This window comes from Python bivittatus, unplaced genomic scaffold (assembly GCF_059951505.1).
Source record: "Python bivittatus isolate LINGU-HERP-01145 unplaced genomic scaffold, Pbiv_v1 ctg000070_np1212, whole genome shotgun sequence".
Classification (NCBI taxonomy): Eukaryota; Metazoa; Chordata; class Lepidosauria; order Squamata; family Pythonidae; genus Python; species Python bivittatus.
The window spans coordinates 7802159-7827850 of NW_028277034.1; the positions used below are offsets into that span (position 1 = coordinate 7802159).

Genomic DNA, 25692 nt, shown 5'->3' on the forward strand with positions numbered 1-25692 from the left:
TTTTCTAACATTCCTTCACTTCTTTTCCTTCATAGTTTCTTAAAACACCTGCTAGGAGCTCATCAGGTAATTCATCTGCAGTACAGTTCTTCTGTGTATGAAAAGTATCAATAGCTTCAACTAATTCCACATCTTCAGAAGCTTCCAAAAGGCAGGTGTCAAGCTCGTCATCCCATTCAACATTTGAACTTTTCTTGTTTAGCTTGCTATTTTCTTGCACTGAAGCAACAGGTATTCTGTCCAGTAAGCCTGTAGCATCAACTGTGTTTGCCCTTTCTTCAGTGTTCCTATTTTCATCCACTATATATACATAATCTTCATCCTTTTAAGAGCAAACATTAACATTTACAGTTTTAGATTATATTTTTCTTGTGTGGTTCTTGTATAGCATACCAATTACATATTGACTGAACCTGCCCCCCTGAAGTTCCAGTCCTATCTGATCAACAAAACAGAGCTGGGAGCTTATCTACTATTTGGATAGGTGGTGGGGAATATGGGAAGGAAACATACTGACTGGGGAATTCTGGGAGTTGACATCCACACATCTTAAAGCTGCCAGGGTTGAGAAACTCTTAGGTTCAGCCCAAGAAACTCCACGAGATGGTTCTGAATTTGCTTAGTTACTTTATTAGCTTACACCTGCTAGACAGAATCTCACCAGACTAACTCTAACTCCCAAAGTCTGCAAGTAAACACTACGAATTCCTTAGGGTGGTGCCAGTCTCATACTCTGCTTTCACACGCTCAGGCTGTGGGCTGAGGAGATGCTTCTCCCCATGACCTTGAACCTCCTCATCCAAGTCCTCCTCCACAGAAACCCTGCTATAGAAGATGGAGCATGAGCCTCTCTACTTGTAGCCACTATATATTTTACTATTACAATTTTTTCTCAGCTGGAGTGCCCAGTTGCCTTTTTTTGGCTTGTATTACTTGTTCTGTTCCCACAGGGATATGTTGAAAAAAAATTATAGCCCTATCAGAGCAAGTGGGAAGAACAAAATCTGGTAATAGAATAACTTCCATCCATTGTAGAAAAGAAAGAGTAAGTACCAACATTTTGTTCTAGGAAACAAAGCGGTTATGTTTATGGATTTGTCTATAATTATGCAGTTATTGTTGGTGATAGGTGGATTCTGTAAGAATGTTGTTCCGCAGAGAATTGCTGCACATTTTTCAGATTCAACAGAACTGGATGCAAGCTGCTAAAGAGTAGCAGAATATAGAGTGACAACTCCAGCTTAAGTTAAATACAGACTTCCATACCTCAGTTCAGACAGCCATACTCAACTATTCCCATTCCACGTTACTGATATTTACTTTGTGCTGCTCTAATGGAGGGGACCTTGCGCAAAGGTTTTTAATTGGACACTGAACAAATTATAAAGAATCATGCTGGAACTCCACCCATTTACAGTCCTGGACAGCCTCTTACTGGAAATCAAATCCCAACAAGTTTCAAGTGATGTAGTACACACGAATACAGGAAGGTTTCCAAATATTGCTATATAATTATGAGATACATTTAGTAAAGCTTTATGGTTGCAATAATTAAATTACTTATAATATGGTAAACAAGAAGCCACATATTTATTTGCTGGGAGATTTATGAATACAGTGATGTACAGTAAAGTACATTTAACTATTAAACAGTACTGGTGCAAAGAAGGTCAGAAACTTCCAACATTACTCCAATTATTTTGCAGGATTTCTACATTAAGTTTCTGCATTGACTCACTATGGACTAGGAACAGTTTAAGCATTAGGGACCCTTTGCAAAAGTGTGTTAGTTGTCAGAGAAGCAGCTGTACAGTACATGCACATTTTTAGGCTGATAGGTGAGAACAGACTTCAAAGCAGCCATGAAAGCCTTCAAAAGGCTGGTTTAAAGCTTCAAATTACCCTTTTCCTCCCAAGCATACCTGGCTGGGTTTATGCATTGTATTAAACCATAAACATGGCTTACAAACTGCAGCAGTGGGGTTCATGCATTGCACTAATCCCAAACCAAATTACATTATCGTTTACTGTGTGAACCCAGCCTATATCAGCATTCCAGGAAACATTATTCAGCTAATGTATTCCATGTATCGGTTCTTACTTCATAATTATCTTCTACTTGGTTCAGCAATATGGCTTATTTTATGCTGTAACTAAAGGATTTTAGTATTAAAAGAGAAAAACATACCTCTTCGAAAAGGAATGACAAGCATACTTCAGTTGGTAATGGAAAACCTATGTCATGTATACAAGTGAATTTATATTAGTGATAATGTATTTAAAATAGGTAACGGTAATGGCATAGATTATAAAAGTACTCACATTCTGACTTGAAGTTTTCAGCTCTGCAAATAGGGTCATGACATTTCTGATACCAATTTTCATTTTTCAAGTCTATTATAATCCTTAAAATATAGATGTGATTTTATAGTTACAAAGTATATTAAATAGTAAATAAGAATGTTATTTGCTGTCTGTATACCAGAAAATTAATTTTCCCCTTTTCTGTTATTGTTAGGGAAAAATAGGACTATCATACCTATAAGATTAAGCACTACTAAATTAAATGGGATTTACTAAGACTATTCAGACTGTACCTGTATACACACATGTACACACATATATATAAACACAGAGAAGCACACATATATTAGATTTAGAAAGTTCATGGCAGTATATTGATGCTGACTAAAAATCATTACCAGTCAAACTGTTTTATCCTCTGTATTCCAATATACATCAAATCTTGCTCTACTTTCTTTGCAAATTCTAAATATCATTACAAAAGTCCATATACCATGAAAGTCATTATAGTTATAATTTAGGTTTACTAAAACATTAAGTACATATTAAGAGTAACAAAAAAAGTGAACCTACATTATATTATTACTTTTGTGAGCTCTACCAATATTTCTGCACCACCGATAGTTGGAGATGTCATATACAATAAGCTGTTCAAGTGAAAAGTAATTCCATCTTCTTATCCCTGAAAAACAAGATATTCTATTTCTTGAAAACAATACCAGTATCTTTAGAAAACCTATTTCTCCTGCATACAATTTTTTTTTTTACCTCCTTGAACATTATCTTTGTTGATTAAAGAGTGAACAAAATTATCTATTTCTGGATAAGGTGAACAATGGTATCCTCCTACTGGATCTGTAAAAGAAAAAATTACAGCTTATTCTTACAAAGCAAATTCAAACAAAAAATAATCATTTTAAGACCCAGTTAGGGTTCAGTGGGGTACATTTGCACTATACATCAAAATATGTTTGCTGGTTCCTCTCATGAGTAGCCGGAATGGCCTGGCTTTCATACTCAGAGAAGACATTGGATATGAATGAGGCACTGGCAGGCACATTTACTATTAATCCATATTTATGGGTTAGCATTTTGTCCCAATATGCCCGGTGTGTTGGCATGAAAGCTTAAAAAAAAACTTCAGCTTGCCTGAGTGCATTCTGTTAGCTGGTATATGATTTCTTATTTCATCAATGTGAGCACTGATCTTTCTTTAGTCTGCATTAGAAAATAAGTCATTTCTAAGCTGCTTTTCATAATTAGTCATAATCATCAGTATTACAAATGCAAGAACATTAATCTTGCTCAGAAGCAACACACATTTCCCAATCTGCAATATTGTTTCACCAATTACCTTACAAAATGTTAAACCAATAGATATTTTACAGCACAGAATTTTTTGATGAAAGTGCCCTCCTGATACGCAGACTTACATTTCAAAAGTATGTTTATTTACATAGTTATAGTCAAATACTGAATGTAAAAAATGACCATCAGTGCCATACAATTATTACTAGAATCAACATTTCAATTTAATGTAATGGAAATACCAAAACAGCTCCTAGACATTTTGCCTTCTAAACTTAGAGATGTTTCTCTTGCGTCCTCTTGGTTGTCCCAGGTCAAAATTTTTAAGCAGTCTGAAAATCTGATCAAAAACAAGAATTATAAGCATGTTGTACACAATCATTTTTTCCCAGCCACACATCTACATTCATATTCCCTTTCCATTCTGTACTCACTGATTTTTTAAAAATTACTATTTTTAAATTGCAAAGTATTCTAAGAGTGTTTCACTGCAATATAAACTACATATAAAATGAAAGTAGGTGGCTTAACAAAATTTCAAGATGCAAACTCGAAATAGAAGAGAGGCAGAGCAGGACAAGGTTTTCCTTTTATGACGCAGCTTTCTAGTTTCAAGGTTCCAAATTTGAGAAAACCCAGCCCCTCAAACTAGGAACTGTTAGCATGTTTAAACTCTACTATGATTCTGTGTAACGTAGTTGCCTCAAATATTATTGCCTGAAGCATTCCCAAAAGACAGAGGACAACTGACAAAGGAAATCCATCTACTGCTGCTACAAATGAAATAACATTTTCAGTAATAATTTAAAAAAATAGGAAAATAATTTGAAATGATTACTACCTTACATTGCAGATCAAGGAGGACAAAAAATACTGCTCATCTATGCAAGAATTATTTACAGGTCTAGGAACAAACTTGTTATCTTCTGAAATATTCAAAATAACAGTGTGTCTTGCTTTTGATGATCTGTATAATCGAAAGTTTCTATTTTTTGTATAAACTCCTAAGGAAAGAAAAATATGTGAGCAATGTTTTTTTGACTCCATGAATATAAATCAATTCAACAACTATTTTTTAATACTATATTTCAGTCTGAGTAAGTATGTTTAATCCTACTGAATTGTAAGTTCTCAATTTATCATTACATTCTTTTCAATACAGAAAGAATATAGAAAGAATAATCAAGACAAACTATATACGTGTGTGTGTCCGAAAGTTAAACTAGAATTGTCTTCATTTTTTAACGTAATACCACAGAATCCAAAGATTCTCATTCATGTGGTATAGCTTCTTATAAGATAACCCTTTTCTTGTCTCCATGTACAAGATTGCAAAAGAAACATGACTCTGAAGAACGATTATTTTTTATTTAAACACAAATTAAGTTATTACGACTCAGAATTTAACATCTCGGAATTTTGAACCTCTCTACTTTTGACATGTGTTCTTCAGGAATATTTGAGGAAAACATATTTTAAGCAACACTTAAGTAAACACTAATATTTTTTTCTGAAATCACTAAATCTAAAAAGTGTTCATAAATGGAAATGCAAAGATGTTACGGTAGCAAAATATAAATTTAAGGATGTCTGCAAGCACAGTATGATGCACATTGTATAACTATTCTAAAATTAATTTCTGTTCTATTATCCGGAGATTTTATTTCACATATGGACAAAAATTAATTCTTCACAAAATCAAATAATATAATTAGCTATAATTTTTCTGTTTGTAGGTGCACATAACTGTAGGACAGAAGCCCTGTGGGTATTCTTGCATCCTTACAAGATTCAATATCATACATTGGGAAGAAATTGAACCAGGCCTATAGTGTAGCATCAGATGTTATGTAACACTCAGACTTGCGCTGGGATTCTAAAACACATAAGTATTTTAAACATTTTGAAAAGATTGACTTAAGCAATATATAAAAACTCCCTGGAGTGCATAACCCATTCTACATAACTGAGAGGAAAAAAGGATACAAAATATTAGATTCAGACTTTCAGATGTATCTACCAGCTGTTTTCCTGTGAATGTCACATTTGAAAATAGTAGAGCTGTTCATATAACATAAGCCAATCATGTTCCTAACTGGTGAATACCTGATTGCTGTCTAACTCATATGACTTTGGAATAGCTGTCCATGGCTTGTTTAGGTCTTAAAATGTCATCAGGCACATTGGAGCTTCATAGTTAAGAACATTTCCATCAATAATCTTACACCATGAAGATGCTCTTTGGTTTATCCCCAACATGCTAATTTTGTATCATACAGTAAACCCTAAACAAGCCACAGATTACTATTTTCTAAGCTGCATGTCTCAGGGAAAGAAACATTAGCCAATGTTAAACAGTCCTGGCGTGCCATGTAATGCCTAGACAGTTGGTACAGTGTTTGGGTGTATATTTACCAAGGTCCACAAACAGTTGCTTTTCTCCTTGTTTACCATTCACTATTAAAAAAGAAAGATCTGGATTTTCTTTCAATTGTGATGTCCCTTTTTTTGATATTTTGTGAGGGTTCAGCTTCCAGTTCTGAGACACATCCTTGGCTAAACCGTGGTTTTCAAGACATGTAGGCAAATTGGTGGTAGTTTTGTAACACTGACAAACAGAGTTGATTTTCTCTGGATCCATTGTATCTTTATTCTTAGTTAAAAGAATAGCAGGTTGCAAAATTGTTCTTAAAAAGTTACCTTTAGAATAATCAGAATAGAGAAAAACTGAGTATATCGACATTTGGAAAATCACCATAAAAACTGCAATTTTCTGTTTAAAATCAAAGAACAATTGTTCATATAATTATACAAACTGAACAGTATAAAGTTTATAAAAGCAACTGGAATATTGGACAATAGTCTGAAAGCTTCTTATAGTTTGATGTGACAAAGATATCTGTTAATGAGATTTATTTATTCAGGTATTAAATATTAAGTTTCAATCCTTTCATCCTCTGTATTTTTTTTTCTCTGTATTTCTCAATGGCTAATGGCTAAACACTCTCCCTCTCAAAAACTTGTTATAGACGAAATAACATCAAAACATGAAATAACTATAAATATAATTGACCATTATTTTAAAATGTTTGCAAATCAGAGTTTTCCATGCATTTGAAATATTTACCTATGTGAATATTATTCTTAAATGCAGCGTTTTCAAGTAGAAATATTAAATGGCAGCTATATTTTTCTTCAGTGCTGGAATCCAAATTCAAAATATTCTCAAATGAACATTTTATTCCATAGTATTCATCTAGTTTTCTACATGTAAACTAAAAAAAAAAAAAAAACCAAAACACCCAATGAAAGTGATCTTTCTTCATTTAGGAAAACACATTTATATATTTTCATATATAAAGGCAGAAGAGCAAAATAAATTGTTCCATGTACCAGCAGCAATCCACAGCTTTCTTATGCCTGAGGGCCACATGTTTTTTAAAAAATATTGGTCTCTGAGGTTCTTTGAGAATATAGCTGGTGGCTTCATTATCTCAAAGGAATAGGTGGAACAAGAAGTTCTGAAACCGGGAAGAGAATTTAAGGAGTGAAATGGGTATTTAATCCTTGAAGAGGCTCAAAGTACTCATTTTGTCCCTTTATCATTCTATGCCAAATAGGAAAAATTGGCCCACATTTTAGAGTTTCAGGCATTTTTAAGAGTGTAATGGCTTCTGCAAAGCTTAAAGCATCCATTTTGCCTCTTAGGGCTCCTCTGCAGACTGGGGAAAAAGTATGAAAAGTTTGGCTCTATCTTCCAGGGGTGTGTGGTCTGGTGGCCATAAATGGTCCTGGGGTTATGCATGTGGCCTAGAGATTATACATAGAGAAGACTTCCTCAGGTCCCTGATACATACCTATCTATGGGGAGACATTTGCCATTCGTTTTCCTTCAAACAGCAACCTGTAGGGCTTTGAGGGCCTGATGTTGGAATTCTCTATTGGAAGTAGCCTATTTGCAGATGTTCTGGCTTTTACTTAGTTCATAGGTGTAGCGCTTTAAGAAGCTGTTAGCCAAGGGCTGTTATCAGATGTAGGTATCTGTCTTTGTCTCCTTCAGCAGGAAACAAAGGACACTGTGGTTAAGCTGTTTCTGTCTAGCACAAGAATTAAGAGGAAAATAGCTTCCTACCTGGCCCATCTAGTGGTTTTGCTGACACATGTAGGGCAAGGACCCATATGTAGGTCACAAAGAGCACCAAAGTTCATCATTAGCAAAGTAAAAAACACACCCAGAGGTGGGATGCATAGCTAATGAAGTTCACCACTACCCCCAAGACGGAGAATAAGAAAGATAGTTCCGCATGGCAACTGCAAGAGAGCCCACCTAGGAGGTGTGATATGATTATGCTTGCCAATGAGATTGTATCTAATGTTGTAGAGAATGCTATAAAATGTAGCCCACTAAACTGGGTGGGTGCGTGCTTTTTGCTGGGCACAGCCCCTGTGCTCCTCTCTTTGCCTCTGTACAGAAATAAAGAGATTCTCTTCCCCTCGACTCTGTGTGGATATTGGCTCTCTCACACCGGGTGAACAAACTTAGCCAGGCTTCTGGCCAACAGCCTCCTGCACAGCAGTTCACTTGGACTATACAAACAAATGTGCCACAGACACAACAGGGCATAGGAATGGGATGCATACACACAGCCCTTTGGATTTTAGCAGTTTAAAATAGGATGATTGTCCTTTAACCGACAAAAAGATAATTATTACATAATTCAGGTGCTTTTGAACTGTTTTCTCAAGTTACAGTTAGAATACTTCCGTTGTCATTCCTACTGTCTCCTATTTCACACGGCATGTGGTAGGTTAAAGCATGTAATCTCTTTTTATAGTACAGTCTCCATTTAGTTTCAGATTTATTAAAACATATATTTAAATTCCATTTCTGCCATCATTATAAAGAATAATGATCCTTCAAATCAAGATTCATAGACAGGTCCACATACAGGTGAAACTCGAAAAATTAGAATATCGTGCAAATGTTTATTTATGTCAGTAAGGCAACTCAAAAGGTGAAACCAATATATGAGATAGACGCATTACATGCAAAGCGAGATATGTCAAGCCTTACTTTGGTATAATTGTGATGATTATGGCGTACAGCTTATGAAAACCCCAAATTCACAATCTCAGAAAATTAGAATATTACATGACATCAATAACACAAGGATTGGAAATAGAACAATATCGGACCTCTGCAAAGTATAAGCATGCATATGTACTCAGTACTTGGTTTGGGCCCCTTTTGCAGCAATGACTGCCGCAATGCGGCGTGGCATGGATGCTATCAGCCTGTGGCACTGCTGAGGTGTTATGGAAGACCAGGATGCTTCAATAGCGGCCTTCAGCTCCGCTGCATTGTTTGGCCTCATGTCCCTCATCTTTCTCTTGGCAATGCCCCATAGATTCTCTATGGGGTTCAGGTCAGATGAGTTTGCTGGCCAATCAAGCACAGTAATCCCATGGTCATTGAACCAGGTTTTGGTACTTTTGGCAGTGTGGGCAGGTGCCAAGTCCTGCTGGAAAATGAAGTCAGCATCCCCATATAGCTCGTCTGTGGAAGGAAGCATGAAGTGCTCCAAAATCTCCTGGTAGACGGCTGCGTTGACCCTGGACTTAATGAAGCACAGTGGACCAACACCAGCAGATGACATGGCTCCCCAAATCAACACAGACTGTGGAAAATTCACACTGGACTTCAAGCATCGTGCATTGTGTGCCTCTCCATGCTTCCTCCAGACTCTGGGTCCTTGGTTCCCAAATGAGATGCAAAAGTTGCTCTCATCAGAAAAGAGGACTTTGGACCACTGGGCAACAGACCAGTTCTTTTTTTCTGTAGCCCAGATAAGACGCTTCTGACGTTCTTTGTTGTTCAGGAGTGGCTTGACAAGAGGAATACGACATTTGAAGCCCATGTCCAGGATCCATCTGTGTGTGGTGGCTCTTGATGCACTAACGTCAGCCTCAGTCCACTCCTTGTGAAAGTCCCCAACACTTTTGAATGGCCTTTTCCTGACAATCCTCTCCAGGCTGTGGTCATCCCTGCTGCTTGTGCACCTTTTTCTACCACACTTTCCCCTTCCACATAACCTTCTATTGATGTGCTTTGATACAGCACTTTGGGAACATCCGACTTCTTTTGCAATTACCTTTTGGGGCTTTCCCTCCTTATGGAGGGTGTCAATGATGGTTTTCTGCACAACTGTCAGGTCAGCAGTCTTTCCCATGCTTGTGATTCCTACTGAACCAACCTGAGAGACCATTTAAAGGCTCAGGAACCCTTTGCAGATGTTATGGATTCATTAGCTGATTAGAGTGGGACACTTTGAGCCTAGAATATTGAACCTTTTCACACTATTCTAATTTTCTGAGATTGTGAATTTGGGGTTTTCATAAGCTGTACGCCATAATCATCACAATTATACCAAAGTAAGGCTTGACATATCTCACTTTGCATGTAATGCGTCTATCTCATATATTGGTTTCACCTTTTGAGTTGGCTTAGTGACATAAATGAACATTTGCATGATATTCTAATTTTTCGAGTTTCACCTGTACATTATAGAAATTATTCACCATTGTTTCCTCCCAAAACACTTTTTCAACTTTCCACTCTAGAATTTCCATGTATTATTCTTGCCTGAGCCTGCTTAGCTTCTGAGCCCAGAAAAGGTTGGCCAGGTGCCACCGCCTTTTCAGATGTCATCAGTGTACATAACATACCTTGAGCTAGACTTGTGTGTTTTCAGGAGCATAAGTTGATGCAGTTTTACCACTGAAATTTACCTTTCATTCCTTCTTCTGAACTTATTCTATGCACTTCCCCAGGTACATTTATAATATTAATTTTCATATGTGAAAATTTAAGATATCCTTGTTGTAAGTTAAATAATTCTTCACATCATATACCACCTCTCTCCAGACATCCAATTGCAATTTTCCTTTTTTTTTAAAAATTACCTTAATTAAATCCGATACCATCTGCTTTGCATTGGCTCCTTGATTTGTTGGTTTGTAGAATTCCAAATCAAAGTAAAGTTTGCAAACAGCTGTTTCTGGGATGACTTCATAGCAATGCTTCAGTTTTGTTTCATGTTTGCTACATTAAACACCAGAAATTATATTATTGCCATCATAATTAACTAAACTATTCCAACTTCTCACCTGTATAGTGCTGGTCACTAATGATCAACCCAACTACCAGCAGTCTTAGCTAATATAGACAATGGTGAAAGTTGTGAGAATCACTATTCAGTAGCATCTGGAAGGCCAGCTTTGACTGAGACATAGTAGAACTCTACGATTTATAGCAGGGTTCCTCAACCTTGGCAACTTTAAGACAGATGGACTTCAACTCCCAGAATTGCTGGGAAATTCTGGGAGTTGAAGTCCACCTGTCTTAAAGTTGCCAAGGTTGAGGAACCCTGATCTATAGGACCATCACAAGAATACTACATACAGTGGGGCACTGGAGTTTTTTTCTCATTTTGTCTCTCATAGTTGAGGTATACCTATGATGAAAATTACAGGCCTCTCTCATCTTTTTAAGTGGGAGAACTTGCACAATTGGTGGCTGACTAAATACTTTTTTGCCCCACTGTAGTGCATGCATGTAGAATTGTACTAATGTTGCAGAAATGTTATATGAGATATTTTATACAAGATTTTAATCTACATGTTTGTTTTGTTTCATACCTAACAACTGAAGAAAACCACAACATTTCAAGCAGGGAACTACCAAATACAAGGTGCATATTTAGGCAGACATTCATGGGTCACTATATCAAGAGCACATGATCTCTAGCCATTCAGATTCTTAGATATAATCCCCAGAAGCCCTTCAAAACTGTCAAATGATATTGAAAGGGAAAATCATTAAATGCATGGGAAGAAGTCATATTAATTGTATTTACTTAATTTTAATGTATTACATCACATTTAGTTTTATCCTGGCTTTGTTGTGTGTACTGCATGCATTTCTCATTCTGAAAGGACTACCATAACATAAAACCACAGGTGTCCCAAATGCAAGGTACTACATAAGCCAAAATGTTTGGGAGTGAAGATTTAAAAGTGGTTCAGGCATCCACATTTTTTACTGTCCTTACCACAGAATCCTCCCAGTGCTTTTTAAATCCTTCAAGAAGCTGTTTAGAGGTTTAATGCAAGAAGATTAATAAATGCATAGATGTGATCAGCATCACAGCAAAGAGCTGGCTAGTCTGAATTTAAGTTTAAAAGTCTGATAAAATTCATTATTACGTCTTGTAATAATGGGAAAAATAAATAAATCAATGCAATTCTACACAAATGTATTTTGGAATAAATTTTGCTAAACAGAATGTGCATCAATATAGGCTATATAAAGAATTCTGTTCTCAATGTTCAGGTACATACCTGTAGTAAAACCAAAGCTCTGTATAAGTTGTCACAAGATACAGTCGTTGATTATTTTCATCGCACTTTTCCAAAGCAAATACGTGAACATCCTTTTGAAATAACATTAATTACATACATACATACATACATATATATACACACACATACATACATACATACATACACTTTTCTCAAAGTCATAATATCCAAAGCTAGACATTTAGTTCCGCTGTCATAGATGGCTTATAACTTCCTCCTATGTGTGACAATACAGGAAAGTCAGGTGTAACCAACCTTTCATTAAATATGTATTTTTATTTTTATTATTTACTGTGTATTGTTGTATCTAAATGTTCCAGTATAGTAGGTTTCTGCTTAGTATTACGGATAGCCATGCTTCTTCCAGATAATCATAATAATCTTAGAATTTCTCCAAGCATAATTATACCTCTTTTATTTTTTAGTGATGCTGATTTGACCACAATTTTGTCAGCAGCATTCACCTGTTTCAGCAGCATTCAGCATTACAGGAGGTATTTGTTTAATTTTTATTGACCATTTCTGGCTTCTTTCAAAAGAAACAGTGGCAACTTGGCTTTGTGTATTTTAATTTTCATAATTTCTTCACCATGTAATTAAAATGTGGCTTTTCCTAAGCTTATTAGCTAGTTCAGATTTTTTAATATCCAAGGATTTGTACAGTAAAATCAGACTAAATCTATGTTTTTCTGTGTCTTGAATATGACGCATTTCATAAATAAAATTCAGTAATAAGAAATTAATTTCTAAATGATCAAAATGCTATAATTGTTAAACTTAACAAGATATCCTATTGTCAAAGACACTGCCCTATTCATTACTACTGTACCTCTTTACAAGTTTTAGCAAAGTTAAATGCATGAGTCTGCCGATAGAACAGCTTCCAAACGGAAGATGGTTGCAATGGATTGGACAATTTGGGCTTGTAACACGAGGAGAGAGGCCTCCGTTTATAGCAAGATGCTAGTTCCTCAATGTTCTTCAGTTTTTCTTCCCAGTTTCTCTTGGTTGATCCTGAAGCAATTAACAATAAATACTTAGACCTTTCCAGAAAAATTCCCAAAGTAATCCAATAGCAAGATTATATTTATTAAAATGTATAAATTGTGAGGAATTTTCTTGATAATTTACAAACAGATATTACACAATGTAGTCCTGGAGTTGGAAGAAAGTTGGATGTTATTTTCCCAAATGCCTGTATTTAAGTTGGGCTATAGGGGCAAGTTGGGGATCCTCCTGGTGTATGATCCTCCTGCAATCTGGCAGGATCCCTATATAAGATAAAGATCCAAGTTGCCTAACCTGATCCTTAGGCTGATATTGGAACCCTTTCTCATGTTGGTGTTGGGTGACGTCAACCTTTATGGGAGTGAGGCTGGGTCAAGTAGAGCTCGTGGTCTCCATAGTAACCATGGGCTTATCCCATGTAATCTTGGGCCCGACTTTTTAGTATTTAGTAATCTGGATATGGAAGTTATTTCTACCAACCCTTTGCCAGATCTCTTCCTGGTCCAAAGAAGATTAACTGCCCTCCGTGGATGAGTAAGCCAATAAAGATGGTCTGCCCCAGGCACCTTATGGATCAAAATGGATTCCAGTGGGTGTTTGGGTAGATTCCCACTGATCTTGCAGAGTTCTGTTGAGTGCCTGATTAGCCATTGAAATAAACAGTGATTGCTTCCAAGCAGTCCCTCTCTCTGTTAAGTGCCCTGTTAGTGAGCTCTCTGGCCCATTTCTGGTCATTTGTAGGTTGGATCCATGCCCCTCTTGGCTGTTTGAGAACCAGAGGTGTGTGATGATCTGGAACTAGGAAATTCTCAATACCTGGCTTCAGAAGAGGGTGATGCTGAAAGCCTTCTGTGCCTGGCAACTAGCATCCTGTCTCTAACCTTCCCTTCTTGGGAAAGTTACTGAGGCTATGACTGCAGCACATTTAAAGAACATACTAGAGGAAGCAGATTATTAGGACCCTTTCAGTCAGAATTCAGGACTGGACATGGAATGAGACAACATTGGTCACTCTTATGGATGACCTTTTTTTGGAACCTGTATGAGGGTAGTGTATCACTCCTGGATCTTTTAGATCTTTTGGTAGCCTCCTATAACATTTTGTGTGGCATCTTTCTGGACCATCTGAAAGGGTTGGGGATTGAAGGCACTGTTTTATAATGGTTATGTTCTTTCTTTAGTGTGTGATTCCAGTTGGGCAGTGGAAGGAGAGATTGGCCTGGTGATTGCTCCCATATAGAGTTCCACAGGGTTTGGTCTTCTTTCAGCTGGTTTTCGTTACATGAAGCTGATGGATCATTCATCTGTACCAGGTATGGTATTATCGGCAACTATACACTGCAACCCTGGGTCATGCAGGAGATGCTGTTAATGGCTTCTCCTGGCATCCTGGGGGCTATTAGGGACCAGAAGCGACAAAAAATTCAAAGAACAGAGTTATGTTTGTACATCAAGGAGTTCTGTCAGCCCCAGTGTGGTCTCCCAACGAGGTGGCAATATCCCTATGAGAATGGGTCCATGATCTGGGGGTCTTCCTTGACTCAGATGGCAGACAGACAGGTGGAGGCAGTAGCAGCAGCTCTGATTATTGTGCCAGCTGCAGGCCTACCTGGAGTGGGAGGACCATGTAATGGTGATTAATGTGGATCACTACAATGTGTTCAACAAGTAGCTGTCCAAGACCATTTAGAAGCTATAACTAGTCCAGAATGCAGTGGTCCAAATACTGGCTGGCATATGTTGGTAACAGCATTACTATACACTTTTGACTCTGCAATGGCTTTCTGTTGATTTCTTGGTACAATTATAAAGTGCCATATAGCTTGGCACTAAGTTAACAGGACCAAGCATGATTTGACTTGTTCTATCTGTGCATCTGGGAAGGAACTTACTGATTCTTAACTGTTGCAGTAAGGGGGCTGAGGCATGCAGGCACTATTATTCTGTGGGCACGTCTGCGTTATAGAATAGTTTCCCCATGGAGATTTCATTGGCCCCCATGTCAGCTATTAAAAGCTAAATTATTTCAACAGCCTTTAAAGATTCAGATGCTATTATTGACATGTTATGAATGGGGCTTTGTTGCCATTGTTTTAAATTTTATACTACAATATGTATGTTTTACTGTACCATTCTCATGACTAAACTGTGACATGCAGTCTTTTGACAGTGGAAGGTACAAATCCAATAAATAAATAGATGGGTCTTGCAGCCACCATATTTAACTAATAGCACATACCTCTAGCTACTTTGTACAATAATTTTGTACCCAAGTATTGAAATCTGATTACAAATAAGAAAAAGCCAATAGCCTCCTACTGGGGAAAAAAAACTGCCTATGTTGGTGTATATAATCGTTCCATTAGCTTAGCATATAGGTTCTCAAAGTACATTCTCAGTGCGTATGTGAAAACACACCCATGGGTCGGTTCAAAAATGTTATTTCACTTATGGAAGGGATTAGGATGTAGTGTAGTAGAAAATGTGCAGATGAAATTGGGGGGGGGGGTGGAGGGTTTTTTTAAAAAAACTTTCCAGTTAACTTTCCACTCTCTCAGGCAGATTTTCATGGAATACGAGACAGGAGAGTGAAACATGTTACCGAAATCAGAACTTAATTGCAAGACTTTTTACTACTTAGAAAATATTTAGTGTGAGCACATTTATTATAAACATTATCAGACTTTCAAACAATGAACTTACTGGTACTCATGATCGTTTCCTTGCACAGTAGCATTCAATCTTTACTTTTCAACAGTAAAGAAAAATATCTGCATGAAAATACATAAAATACTAAATTAACATGCTATTATTACAGACAGCCTGTTATTAATCTTTACCCATTAAAATTCTCATCCTTAATGCATTTTTCAAGTTAATGATGTAGAGAGATTAGATTATGTTATAAACAGAAAATGATACATGTAGAATATTTATAATTACCGTATATTACTGTAATAGAAAAAGAAAAATACTACACGTCCTAACTTGCTAGCTTTTGTTTACTAAACTGTAAATTACCGTTACATTTTTCAGAATGTCATTATTATTGAGGTTTAGTAAAATGCTTATTTAATCAATCAATGAAACATTCTACAACCCATTCAAAGCTCCTATTATAGTACCAACAGTATTGATAACAAGTGTTCCAAATTAGTTAGATCAATTTTCATAATCTGTAGCTAATTTTTGGCATTTTTTTATTTGTTTGAATGTCACAAGGAACGATTGGCTATGATTCATTTGGAATCATATATATATATATATATATATATATACACACACACACACACTTCAATGTTGGAAAGAGAGTTTGATTCCAGATTTACAATCTTGGATTGTCAATATGTATCCACTTTGCATTAGGAACTGGCTCTTTAACAATGCAATTTAAAGACTTGCCAATATTATTTCCTGTGGTAAAGGTTTAATGATGCATTTATAACTTGGATTTTAAATATATGTAATATGGTTTTGTTATTTTCTGTTTTTTTCCTGTTTTTTTAGTATTTCTCTTTTTTGTACTGTAGTAATAAGCAGTGGAAAATATAAAAAAATACACATGAAGGAATAAATGTAGGTAAAGATACATAGGCTACAACTGCTGCTTTAGGATTGTGCCTGCACTCTGGTAACATAGATCATAGGAAGTGTAAGGTAAGTGTGTTTCTTGACAATTTTTAGGATTATTGAAATGACAGCACAGAAATGTCTGCTTTATTTTCACAAGCACAATGTACATTTCTATCCACTCAGCCTGTTATGATTATATCTATATGAATTAAGAGTAAAAAAAAATACACTAAAGCTGGATGCATGCTGAGATGACTTCAGAAGCATGATCTCGGGGTCGAAAGCAAGATGGGCAGAATTCTCATCCATTTCACCTAGTTTAAGAAACAAAGAACTCTCCTTCATTGTACTTCATCAATGAATGTGTAAAATAAAAAGAAAGCCCAGCCTTTGAACCCTTCACCAGTGAACTTGTAAAAAAAAAAGAAAAAAGCCCAGTGTTTCCCTGTTCCACAAGTTCCCCAACTGAAGGCCCTCCAGGGCAGAGTTCCTCAACCTCAGCCACTTTAAGATGGGTGGACTTCAACTCCCAGAATTCCCCAGCCAGCATGGCTGGCTGGGAAATTATCAGAGTTGAGGTCCACCCATCTTAAAGTGGCTGAGATTGAGGAACCCTGCTTCAGGGGATAGGTAACCAAGAGAAATAACCACAGAGAAGAGCAGCCAGTGAGTAGAAGCCAGGGATCCCTGCCTAGTAGCTGAGCGGAGTATTTGCCTACAATGAAGCACAGCAGATGACCCAAACACCACCACTCCTGTCCACACAAGTTGGAAAACACTTTTGACACACAGCGGGAAAAGATGAATAGAGGCTGCCTGCCCGGTGGGCCGAGGAACTGTGTTCCTGCCTACTGCAAACTATTAGCGGGCTATACTCGTGCTGGGCATCTTGGTTGTGCAAATGAGCCCACAGTTCCCAATTTCTTGTCAATTCAGACTCGGCAGTTTGATTGGGATGCGCGCACCAAACAGGATGCGCATCTCCTACAAGCTTTCTGAATCAAGGCAGCGCCCCTTCACCAAAAGTGGCCCAGATCCTTCTGTTTGTGTGTGTGTATTTATGTGCATCAATGGGGGGGGGGGACCTGCAATGCAGCATACTTTCTCAGCCTTCCCTTCAAGCAGCATCGCCCTTGCCCGCTGCGAAGAAAAAGGCCGACGCAGCTTGGAAGCAACAGGCAGTTTGAACACAAAGGATCGGAGCTTGCGCGTTTGCACGGCGTCCTTTTAAACTCGTCCCAGCAACGGTGACGAAGCGGAGGACGCTCAGCCCACCTACCTCGGCGGAGAGGGGGCGGCTTTTTGCAGCCCCTCTCCGAGGGAGGGGTGCGGTTGCCAGCCGAGCTTCGAAGGGTGGCAGGAACGAGACCGCGCCCGCGCTTGCCATTGGACAAATGTCCCTGTTGCTGGGGTCGTCGTCGATCCTAGGCAGCGGCAACCTCTTCCTTCCTTCTTCCCTTGCTTCCTTCCTCTCTTCCCCCCACCCCCGCCTCCAGGGCGGTGCTAAGAGCGAGGCTGAGCTGGGGAGCCCAGTGCAGAAGAAAGCGGGCGTGGGGAGCCCTGGAAGCGGTCGGAAGGGGGAAAACCGTGGGAGCGGAGGAGGAGTCACCAGAGGTCAGTGGCCCTGGCCGGGTGGTGGGTGGTCTCCCGTCTGAGTCATTCTCCGCTCCCGGGCTGGTGCCTGGTGCTGCGCCCGCTGGGCGAGGGGAGAGTCGCTCGAGCCCCGCGCTCTCGGCCCGGTGCGGTGGTCCTCGCGGCGTGCCTAGAAACAGAGCGGCTTTCCTTAAAAGGTCGCTTCCAGCCGGGCTCACCCGTGGAGAGAGGCGAGACGCGTTCCTGCTGCTCTCTTCTTCGACTCGCCGTCTCTACGCCAGGGTGCCTCAGCGACTTTAAGTTGCTGAGGTTGACGAACCCTGCTCTGCACAGCCGAAGCTGCTAATCGGCGCCCTCGCGGTTGATGGTTCGTGCTGGCTTCTGCCCGACGGGCACGGTCCCCTGCGCAAGCCTCGGGAACTAAGAAGTGGCCGAGCAGCGCTTGCAGGTAGCCCAGTATGTCGTGGGTCAGGCCTGGCACCGAAGGGGACCCACCCGCCCTCCTCGCTCTCTCTGTTATCAAACCGCTTGTGCAACAGTTTAGACTTCGCGGTTAAAAACAAAAAACAAAACTGACTTGATTTGAAAGTGGAATGGAGCTGCCGTGTTCTTACTTTCTGTTCTGTCTTTATTCTTTGCTCCACTTAACGTTCGCAATGTTTCAATGATAATAAAAGAGAAAGTGTAGTGAATATTCAAAAATAAAGACCAAACGACTCCTGTTAACTAAAGGAATGAAGAAAAGGAAGCCTCTTAATATTCGATACTGTATCCTTAAAAGAAGAGGAATTTAATCTTTGTATTAAGGCAAGGAGGTAGATTGGTTACCCTAAATTAATTAAACGTTTAATTAATTTAATTAACATTTAATTGAGCATTTAATTAATGTTTAATTGATTAAACTGATTTTTCCACCTGTATCTTGGCACACCAAGAACACGGCTTGCAAAGCCAAACTTGACTATTTTCTGTTCGCTGCTGTTAGCCTTGGATCCTGAGTTTGGGCATGACGGGCCTTATATAGAGATCAAGTTTTCAGTGAATTTATGGCAGCCTACATGAACAGTCTTCAATTCAAGGGCTAGTTCACACTGAAACTACCTAGCGCAGTGTTTTTCAATCTTGGCCACTTTAAGAGGTATGGACTTCAACTCCCAGAACACCCTAGCCAGCATGGCTGACTGAGGAATTCTGGGAGTTGAAGTCCACATCTCTTAGAGTGGCCAAGATTGAGAAACACTGGCTTAGCTTACTATCCAAAGTATATCCTGTGGTGTGAAGAAAAGCACTAAAGTGCTTCCTGAGGAATGTTAGTTGTACCAAATATTATTCATTGTTCTAGAAATCATTCTGAAGTTTTCCTGGAGGAAGAACTGTCAGATCTGCAGAACAGTTTCATTAGGAGCAAAGTCTGATAAATTACAGCACAATCTTTGGGTAGTTTAGAAATACAGCCCATTGAATTCAGGGACACTTGCTACCAAGGAAATGTCGATACCATATCTATAACAAGGTGGAGAATCTACATGAAAAGTTGCCTTGAGAATGCTGGTTTCTAAATATTTGGCTTCCGTCAAAAGTCTTCGGAGTTTTCATCCAAGGGCAGCATGAAATTATCTATTTGTTAGATTTATACCCTGCTTTTCCTTCAGGGGTTAAGGTATGGGTGGTATCGTCTTCTCTAATTTTGCAGAGTTCTTTACCAGAAACAATATGGACATTAACTATCCAAGAGAAACTTTCATATAGTGCCTCTACACAGCTGGTGCAAAGAGATGTAACAGGAGAATACATGGGGATAAAATCGGAAATGCAAATACATTTGAAACTCTTAGAATGCAAATAGATGATTTTATTTTCTGACTTCTGCAACAGTCTTAAGAACTGCTTACCAGGTGTGCCTTTTATACGTTTATATGCCCCTATAGGTTACTTGCTTCATTTTGTAAAAGAAAATGAAAGTCACACAGGTTGGTTTTGTGTAGAAAAAGTGAAAATGACTTAGTATGCACAAATACAGGTAGTCTTCATTTAGCAAGACCACAACTGGGATCGGCAACTTGGTCATCAAGCAAAGCAATAGCTAAGTGAAACTGCAACTGTGCTTATGATTTTACTTCAGCTTTCCTTTGCTTTACAGACCTGCAAAGGTCGTAAATGCAAGAATTGGTTGTAAAGTTACTTTTTCATCACCACTGTAACTGCGAATAGTCGCTAAATGAGGTAGTTGTTAATTGAGGACTACCTGTATAGGGTTAGCTAGTTTTGTTCATGATTTCATTTATTTGTGTTCTGAGACCTTGAATTGTCTGGAAAATATTTTTCATAGCTGACTTTTGTAAGAAGTTCACCACAAACTATTTGTTTATTTGATTTATATCCTTCCTTTCCTTCCAAAACTCAAGCCAGGTTATATGATTCGTTTTATCCCCACAATAGCAACCCTGGGCATTAGGTTGAATTTATATAAAGTAATTGGTCTGTTGTCATCTGGTGAATTTCCAAGGCTTGAAACTGTGCCTCCCCTGTTCTAGTCAGTGCTTTAACCACTACACTGCACTGGAAATATATCTGGAATACATCTGTGCTTTCTATTGTTTTCTGAAATGTAACAGTTACACAGGATTAATCTGGCTGCATCCAGGTTCTGTCAGTAATTATAGCCTCAAACCATAAAGGTAGAAAAGACACCACACCCAGCCCTTGTCTGCTAGAGAAGAGTTATTAATTTCAACTGTGCTTTCCATAAGAATTGTATAATCCAAAAGAAAAATAATTTCTGGTTTCCCAACATGTTGCATCAAGTTGAGAATGTTCTGTGATTGCATCTTTGGAGTTCCTGCCCTATCTTAATTTTGCTTTATAGAATCTTTCAATTTAATGAATGGGAAGCTAGCATATTGCAAAGCAAGTACATGTCTCAAGTAAAATGTATATTTCCAGTAATGACTCTGAGTCTGATACAGACCACAGTTGGAAGGAGGACTGTACTGTCCTGGATTCTTCCTTGGATCCTTTATAGTTACTCAATAGTATATGTGACCTACGCATGTAGCTGGAAATCTGAATTCTATTCTTCCATGTGTATCACATTTAATATATTTAAGATAGTAAACTGATAGCGCTGAATGAAAAGCATGCTATTGAAAAAGTATTTTAAAACATTACAGTTTCTGGTGGAGTGCTATCCTGGGTGAAAGGTAGCTCAGTTATCCAAGGACGGATATGGAAAATTACAGTTTCAAATATTATCTAGCAGTTGTGTTTTGTTTCTTCTTCAGTACTTCTCTTAGGTAGCCAATACTACCTGCCACTGTATAAAAAGTGCTATCTTTCAATTTAAATCGCATTTTAAAAAATAATTATGTTGACCTAGATTATCAGATATGACAGCTGTTTTATTGCTAACATTTACTAGAAGTACCTTAACTTTCTTAACTGTGTTTCTGTCAAAGAAACACAGGAGAGCAGGTGATAGTACCAGAAAGCATACAAGCATTAACCTGAACGTTCCTAGACAGATTTTTTTTTCCTTTATGGAATGAGATCATTTTCCCCAGAGGAACGTGTATTCTGCTTGACAGAAGATGACATCAGTGCGTTAGCTAACCAAGATGAGGTAATGCTTTGATACATGAATGAGGTTAGCTGCTAACAGCATTGTCCTCTCAAGAGGTCTGATGCTTCTGTATGTTGTTATCACTGTGGTAGAACAGAAATAAATAATTGCTGATGGAGCATGTGACAGACTCTACAAAATCAGAACAGATGTCTGCTTATTAGTAGGTCTTTTCGTGACCCTTTTTTCTAGGAAAGTGTGTGGCCAATTTGCTTTATTTTGAAACAGTTGTCTTTTCAAGTGAAGTGTAATTATTTTTAAAGCAATGAAATTTTCATTTAACTCATGCAACTAGTGTTCTTTGTATTCTTGGAGTTTGTTTTCTTTTAAGTATCTTGGATTCTGTGTATTGACTGATATTGTAGAAGTTCCCCTAATTATATGTGTAACTTTTCTGTGTGTTCTGGGCTTTGCAAAAATTGAACCCTCAATTTCTTTAGCTAGACAAACATTTCTTCAGAATAATCAGTTAAGCCTTACTGGTAACTAGATCTGTATTTTCTTTGTCTGCGAATTATCGAAGGAATCCCTTCATTTTATCATTGGCATTGGTGACTAGCCAGTAGCCAATAGATTTTTTTAGAATTCAGAGAGAATAGGTTCAAACCAGGGTGAAGTTGCTATATATGTATATTTGAGTATATTAAGAGAATTACAGACAAAAAGATATACCAGTCCACATCCTCTTAGCTTGCCAGGAAACTCAAGGAAATGGTAGCGGACATAGCTGCTTGAGCTAGCAGTTGCATGGCTTCTGTTTTTCCTGGGTTTTTGGATCTCTGCTGAGGTTCAAAGTGTCTTGAGGCTTTTGCCACCTTTTTATACTTTTTCTAAAGGAAAGGGGATATAACAATCACCCATGGAGACTGCTTAGTGGCACATCTTATCAGTGACTTGGTCTTTGTTCAGTTGACCTACTTCCTTCTTTCTTTTGTTCAAGTTTGGCTTTGTTGTCTTTTCTTTCCATTATATTGTTTTCATACTGTTTGGTGTATTGTAAGATGTTCAGAGTGGTCTGGAGTTGGGTGGCATCAAATCGAATAAATAAATATATTAGGAAGCCATTGCATCTGTGATGATACTTGTTATTGACACACAGTGCCAAAATGGTGTCATTCTGTGGTAAGACTGGGTGGGATGTGTCATAACTTCCTGTAGGCATTGTGTAGTGGAACATGGGTATATAATGGACAGATGAAACCGCTACCAAGACAACAGTCAGATAAAAGAAATCTGAGCTCAGGACAGAACTGTAACCTGAGAAAACATCTCGGAAGATCCTCCCTAGTTTTCACAAAGATAGGAGTGGGGAAAGGTATTCAGACTTGGAAGATTCTGTTACTATAACTTTAAAATAAAAGTAGTAATGGCCTGCATGAGTTTGGTTTCCTAGTCTGGTCTACCTTGAAGAACTGACAGGATGTGGCCAGCATGTAAGGAGAAGTAGGAACATAACCAAGCCATCCTAATGCTTAAACAAAAGCAACATTAATAATTCAAATTGACAATTCCATCAGCTAATTAGTGGAGAATTATGGGAATACTGTCTTAAGTCCATATTCTAGATCACAAATGTTGAAGCACGTTGTACAGTGGGGCAAAAAAGTATTTAGTCAGCCACCAATTGTGCAAGTTCTCCCACTTAAAAAGATGAGAGAGGCCTGTAATTTTCATGATAGGTATACCTCAACTATGAGAGACAAAATGGGAAAAGAAATCCAGAAAATCACATTGTCTGATTTTTAAAGAATTTATTTGCAAATCATGGTAGAAAATAAGTATTTGGTCACCTACAAACAAGCAAGATGTCTGGCTCTCACAGACCTGTAACTACTTCTGTAAGAGGCTCCTCTGTCCTCCACTCATTACCTGTAGTAATGGCACCTGTTTGACTTTGTTATCAGTATAAAAGACACCTGTCCACAACCTCAAACAGTCACACTCCAAACTCCACTATGGCCAAGACCAAAGAGCTGTCGAAGGACACCAGAAACAAAATTGTAGACCTGCCCCAGGCTGGGAAGACTGAATCTGCAATAGGCAAGCAGCTTGGTGTGAAGAAATCAACTGTGGGAGCAATAATTAGAAAATGGAAGACATACAAGACCACTGATAATCTCCCTTGATCTGGGGCTCCACGCAAGATCTCACCCCGTGGGGTCAAAATGATCACAAGAACGGTGAGCAAAACTCCCAGAACCACACGGGGGGACCTAGTGAATGACCTGCAGAGAGCTGGGACCAAAGTAACAAAGGCTACCATCAGTAACACACTACGCCGCCAGGGACTCAAATCCTGCAGTGCCAGACGTGTCCCCCTGCTTAAGCCAGTACATGTCCAGGCCCGTCTGAAGTTTGCTAGAGAGCATTTGGATGATCCAGAAGAGGATTGGGAGAATGTCATATGGTCAGATGAAACCAAAGTAGAATGTTTTGGTCTAAACTCAACTCGTCGTGTTTGGAGGAGAGAGAATTCTGAGTTGCATCCAAAGAACACCATACCTACTGTGAAGCATGGGGGTGGAAACATCATGCTTTGGGGCTGTTTTTCTGCAAAGGGACCAGGACGACTGATCCGTGTAAAGGAAAGAATGAATGGGGCCATGTATCGTGAGATTTTGAGTGAACACCTCCTTCCATCAGCAAGGGCATTGAAGATGAAACGTGGCTGGGTCTTTCAGCATGACAATGATCCCAAACACACCACCCGGGCAATGAAGGAGTGGCTTCGTAAGAAGCATTTCAAGGTCCTGGAGTGGCCTAGCCAGTCTCCAGATCTCAACCCCATGGAAAACCTTTGGAGGGAGTTGAAAGTCCGTGTTGCCCAGCAACAGCCCCAAAACGTCACTGCTCTAGAGGAGATCTGCATGGAGGAATGGGCCAAAATACCAGCAACAGTGTGTGAAAACCTTGTGAAGACTTACAGAAAACGTTTGACCTCTGTCATTGCCAGCAAAGGATATATAACAAAGTATTGAGATGAACTTTTGATATTGACCAAATACTTATTTTCCACCATGATTTGCAAATAAATTCTTTAAAAATCAGACAATGTGATTTTCTGGATTTTTTTCCCCATTTTGTCTCTCATAGTTGAGGTATACCTATGATGAAAATTACAGGCCTCTCTCATCTTTTTAAGTGGGAGAACTTGCACAATTGGTGGCTGACTAAATACTTTTTTGCCCCACTGTATTTAGTCCCAGCAAATGAATTCAGCTGGGATATTAATCTGCCATTTTTAAGCAGCAGCAAAGAGAACCCAATGAGTAGCATGACGTGTTTTGTTGAGAATTTCCCCAGCTTGGTCTGGTTGGTTTCAGTAATGCACCTGTGCTCTTTATCCTGCTATTAATTGAGTATCTGTAGACCCTAAGCCTTTTTCACCTCTGATGGTTGGGTGTCCAGGTCCTGACAGTTCTTGAATTCTGCACCCCACCCCGGGATTGTCTCTGCCTTGGGTGTACTAAGATCCACCCTGCACATTCTTTCCTGGAGTAGAAATGTGATTTGTCTTTTCCTGGGCATTCCTTTGTCCAAGAGCTGTGAAAACTGTCTATGTCACTTTGAATATCTGGCTCTCAGACTTTGCTTTATTATCTGCCCTTGGTTTTGGTATATTTATTGTCTTCCTTGGTATTGGCTTTAGGCTTATGACCATATTCCTTACCATCCTAGATAGCGTCCATCTTCCCCATTTGCCACTGTTCTGCCTTGAGCAGACTTCACAGGTGAAGGGGAGCCCCCCTTAATAGTCACACCTTGTTTTCAGGAGTCCGGCATCAGGACTGCAGAAGGTGTTCACATAGATGCCTGCTGTAGGATATCTAGCACATATAGCTAGGGCAATCCAATGAAAGAGAGGG

The 25692-nt window shown here is 38.7% G+C and overlaps 2 protein-coding genes across 4 annotated transcripts in view; one reads left to right on the plus strand and one right to left on the minus strand.

Moving 5' to 3' along the window:
* PRIMPOL (primase and DNA directed polymerase) lies at nt 1-18032 on the minus strand. Of its 2 annotated transcripts, XM_007422700.4 has the most exons (14): nt 17894-18032; nt 15745-15812; nt 12863-13047; nt 12013-12104; nt 10576-10714; nt 6740-6887; nt 6028-6312; nt 4454-4616; nt 3855-3952; nt 3073-3159; nt 2878-2986; nt 2323-2405; nt 2189-2235; nt 1-322 (listed from the first exon to the last, which is right to left on the minus strand). In XM_007422700.4, the coding sequence occupies exons 2-14, from the start codon at nt 15776-15778 to the stop codon at nt 5-7; spliced, it is 1788 nt and encodes a 595-aa protein (XP_007422762.1). In that variant the 5' UTR covers nt 15779-15812; nt 17894-18032; the 3' UTR covers nt 1-4. The 2 variants fall into 2 exon arrangements, with proteins under 2 accessions (XP_007422762.1, XP_015747000.1); XM_015891514.3 differs by lacking the exon at nt 12013-12104.
* The window catches only part of CASP3 (caspase 3), a 19904-nt gene continuing 12220 nt past the window's right edge, over nt 18009-25692 (plus strand). The window contains exon 1 of one of the 2 annotated variants that reach the window (XM_007422699.4): nt 18009-18228. In XM_007422699.4, the coding sequence (XP_007422761.1) occupies nt 18009-18228 (220 nt within the window). The other variant, XM_025163017.2, reaches the window with a different exon arrangement.

Bases quoted from the DNA above. Each gene is read 5' to 3' on its own strand.
- PRIMPOL (XM_007422700.4), bottom strand. From the start codon at position 15,778: ATGCTACTGTGCAAGGAAACGATCATGAGTACCA. The intron at 13,048-15,744 runs GTAAGTTCATTG...TAATTGCTTCAG, and splicing joins GGAAACGATCATGAGTACCA to GATCAACCAAGAGAAACTGG. The intron at 6,888-10,575 runs GTAATTTTTAAA...TTTTTTTTTTAG, and splicing joins TGGTATCGGATTTAATTAAG to TTTACATGTAGAAAACTAGA.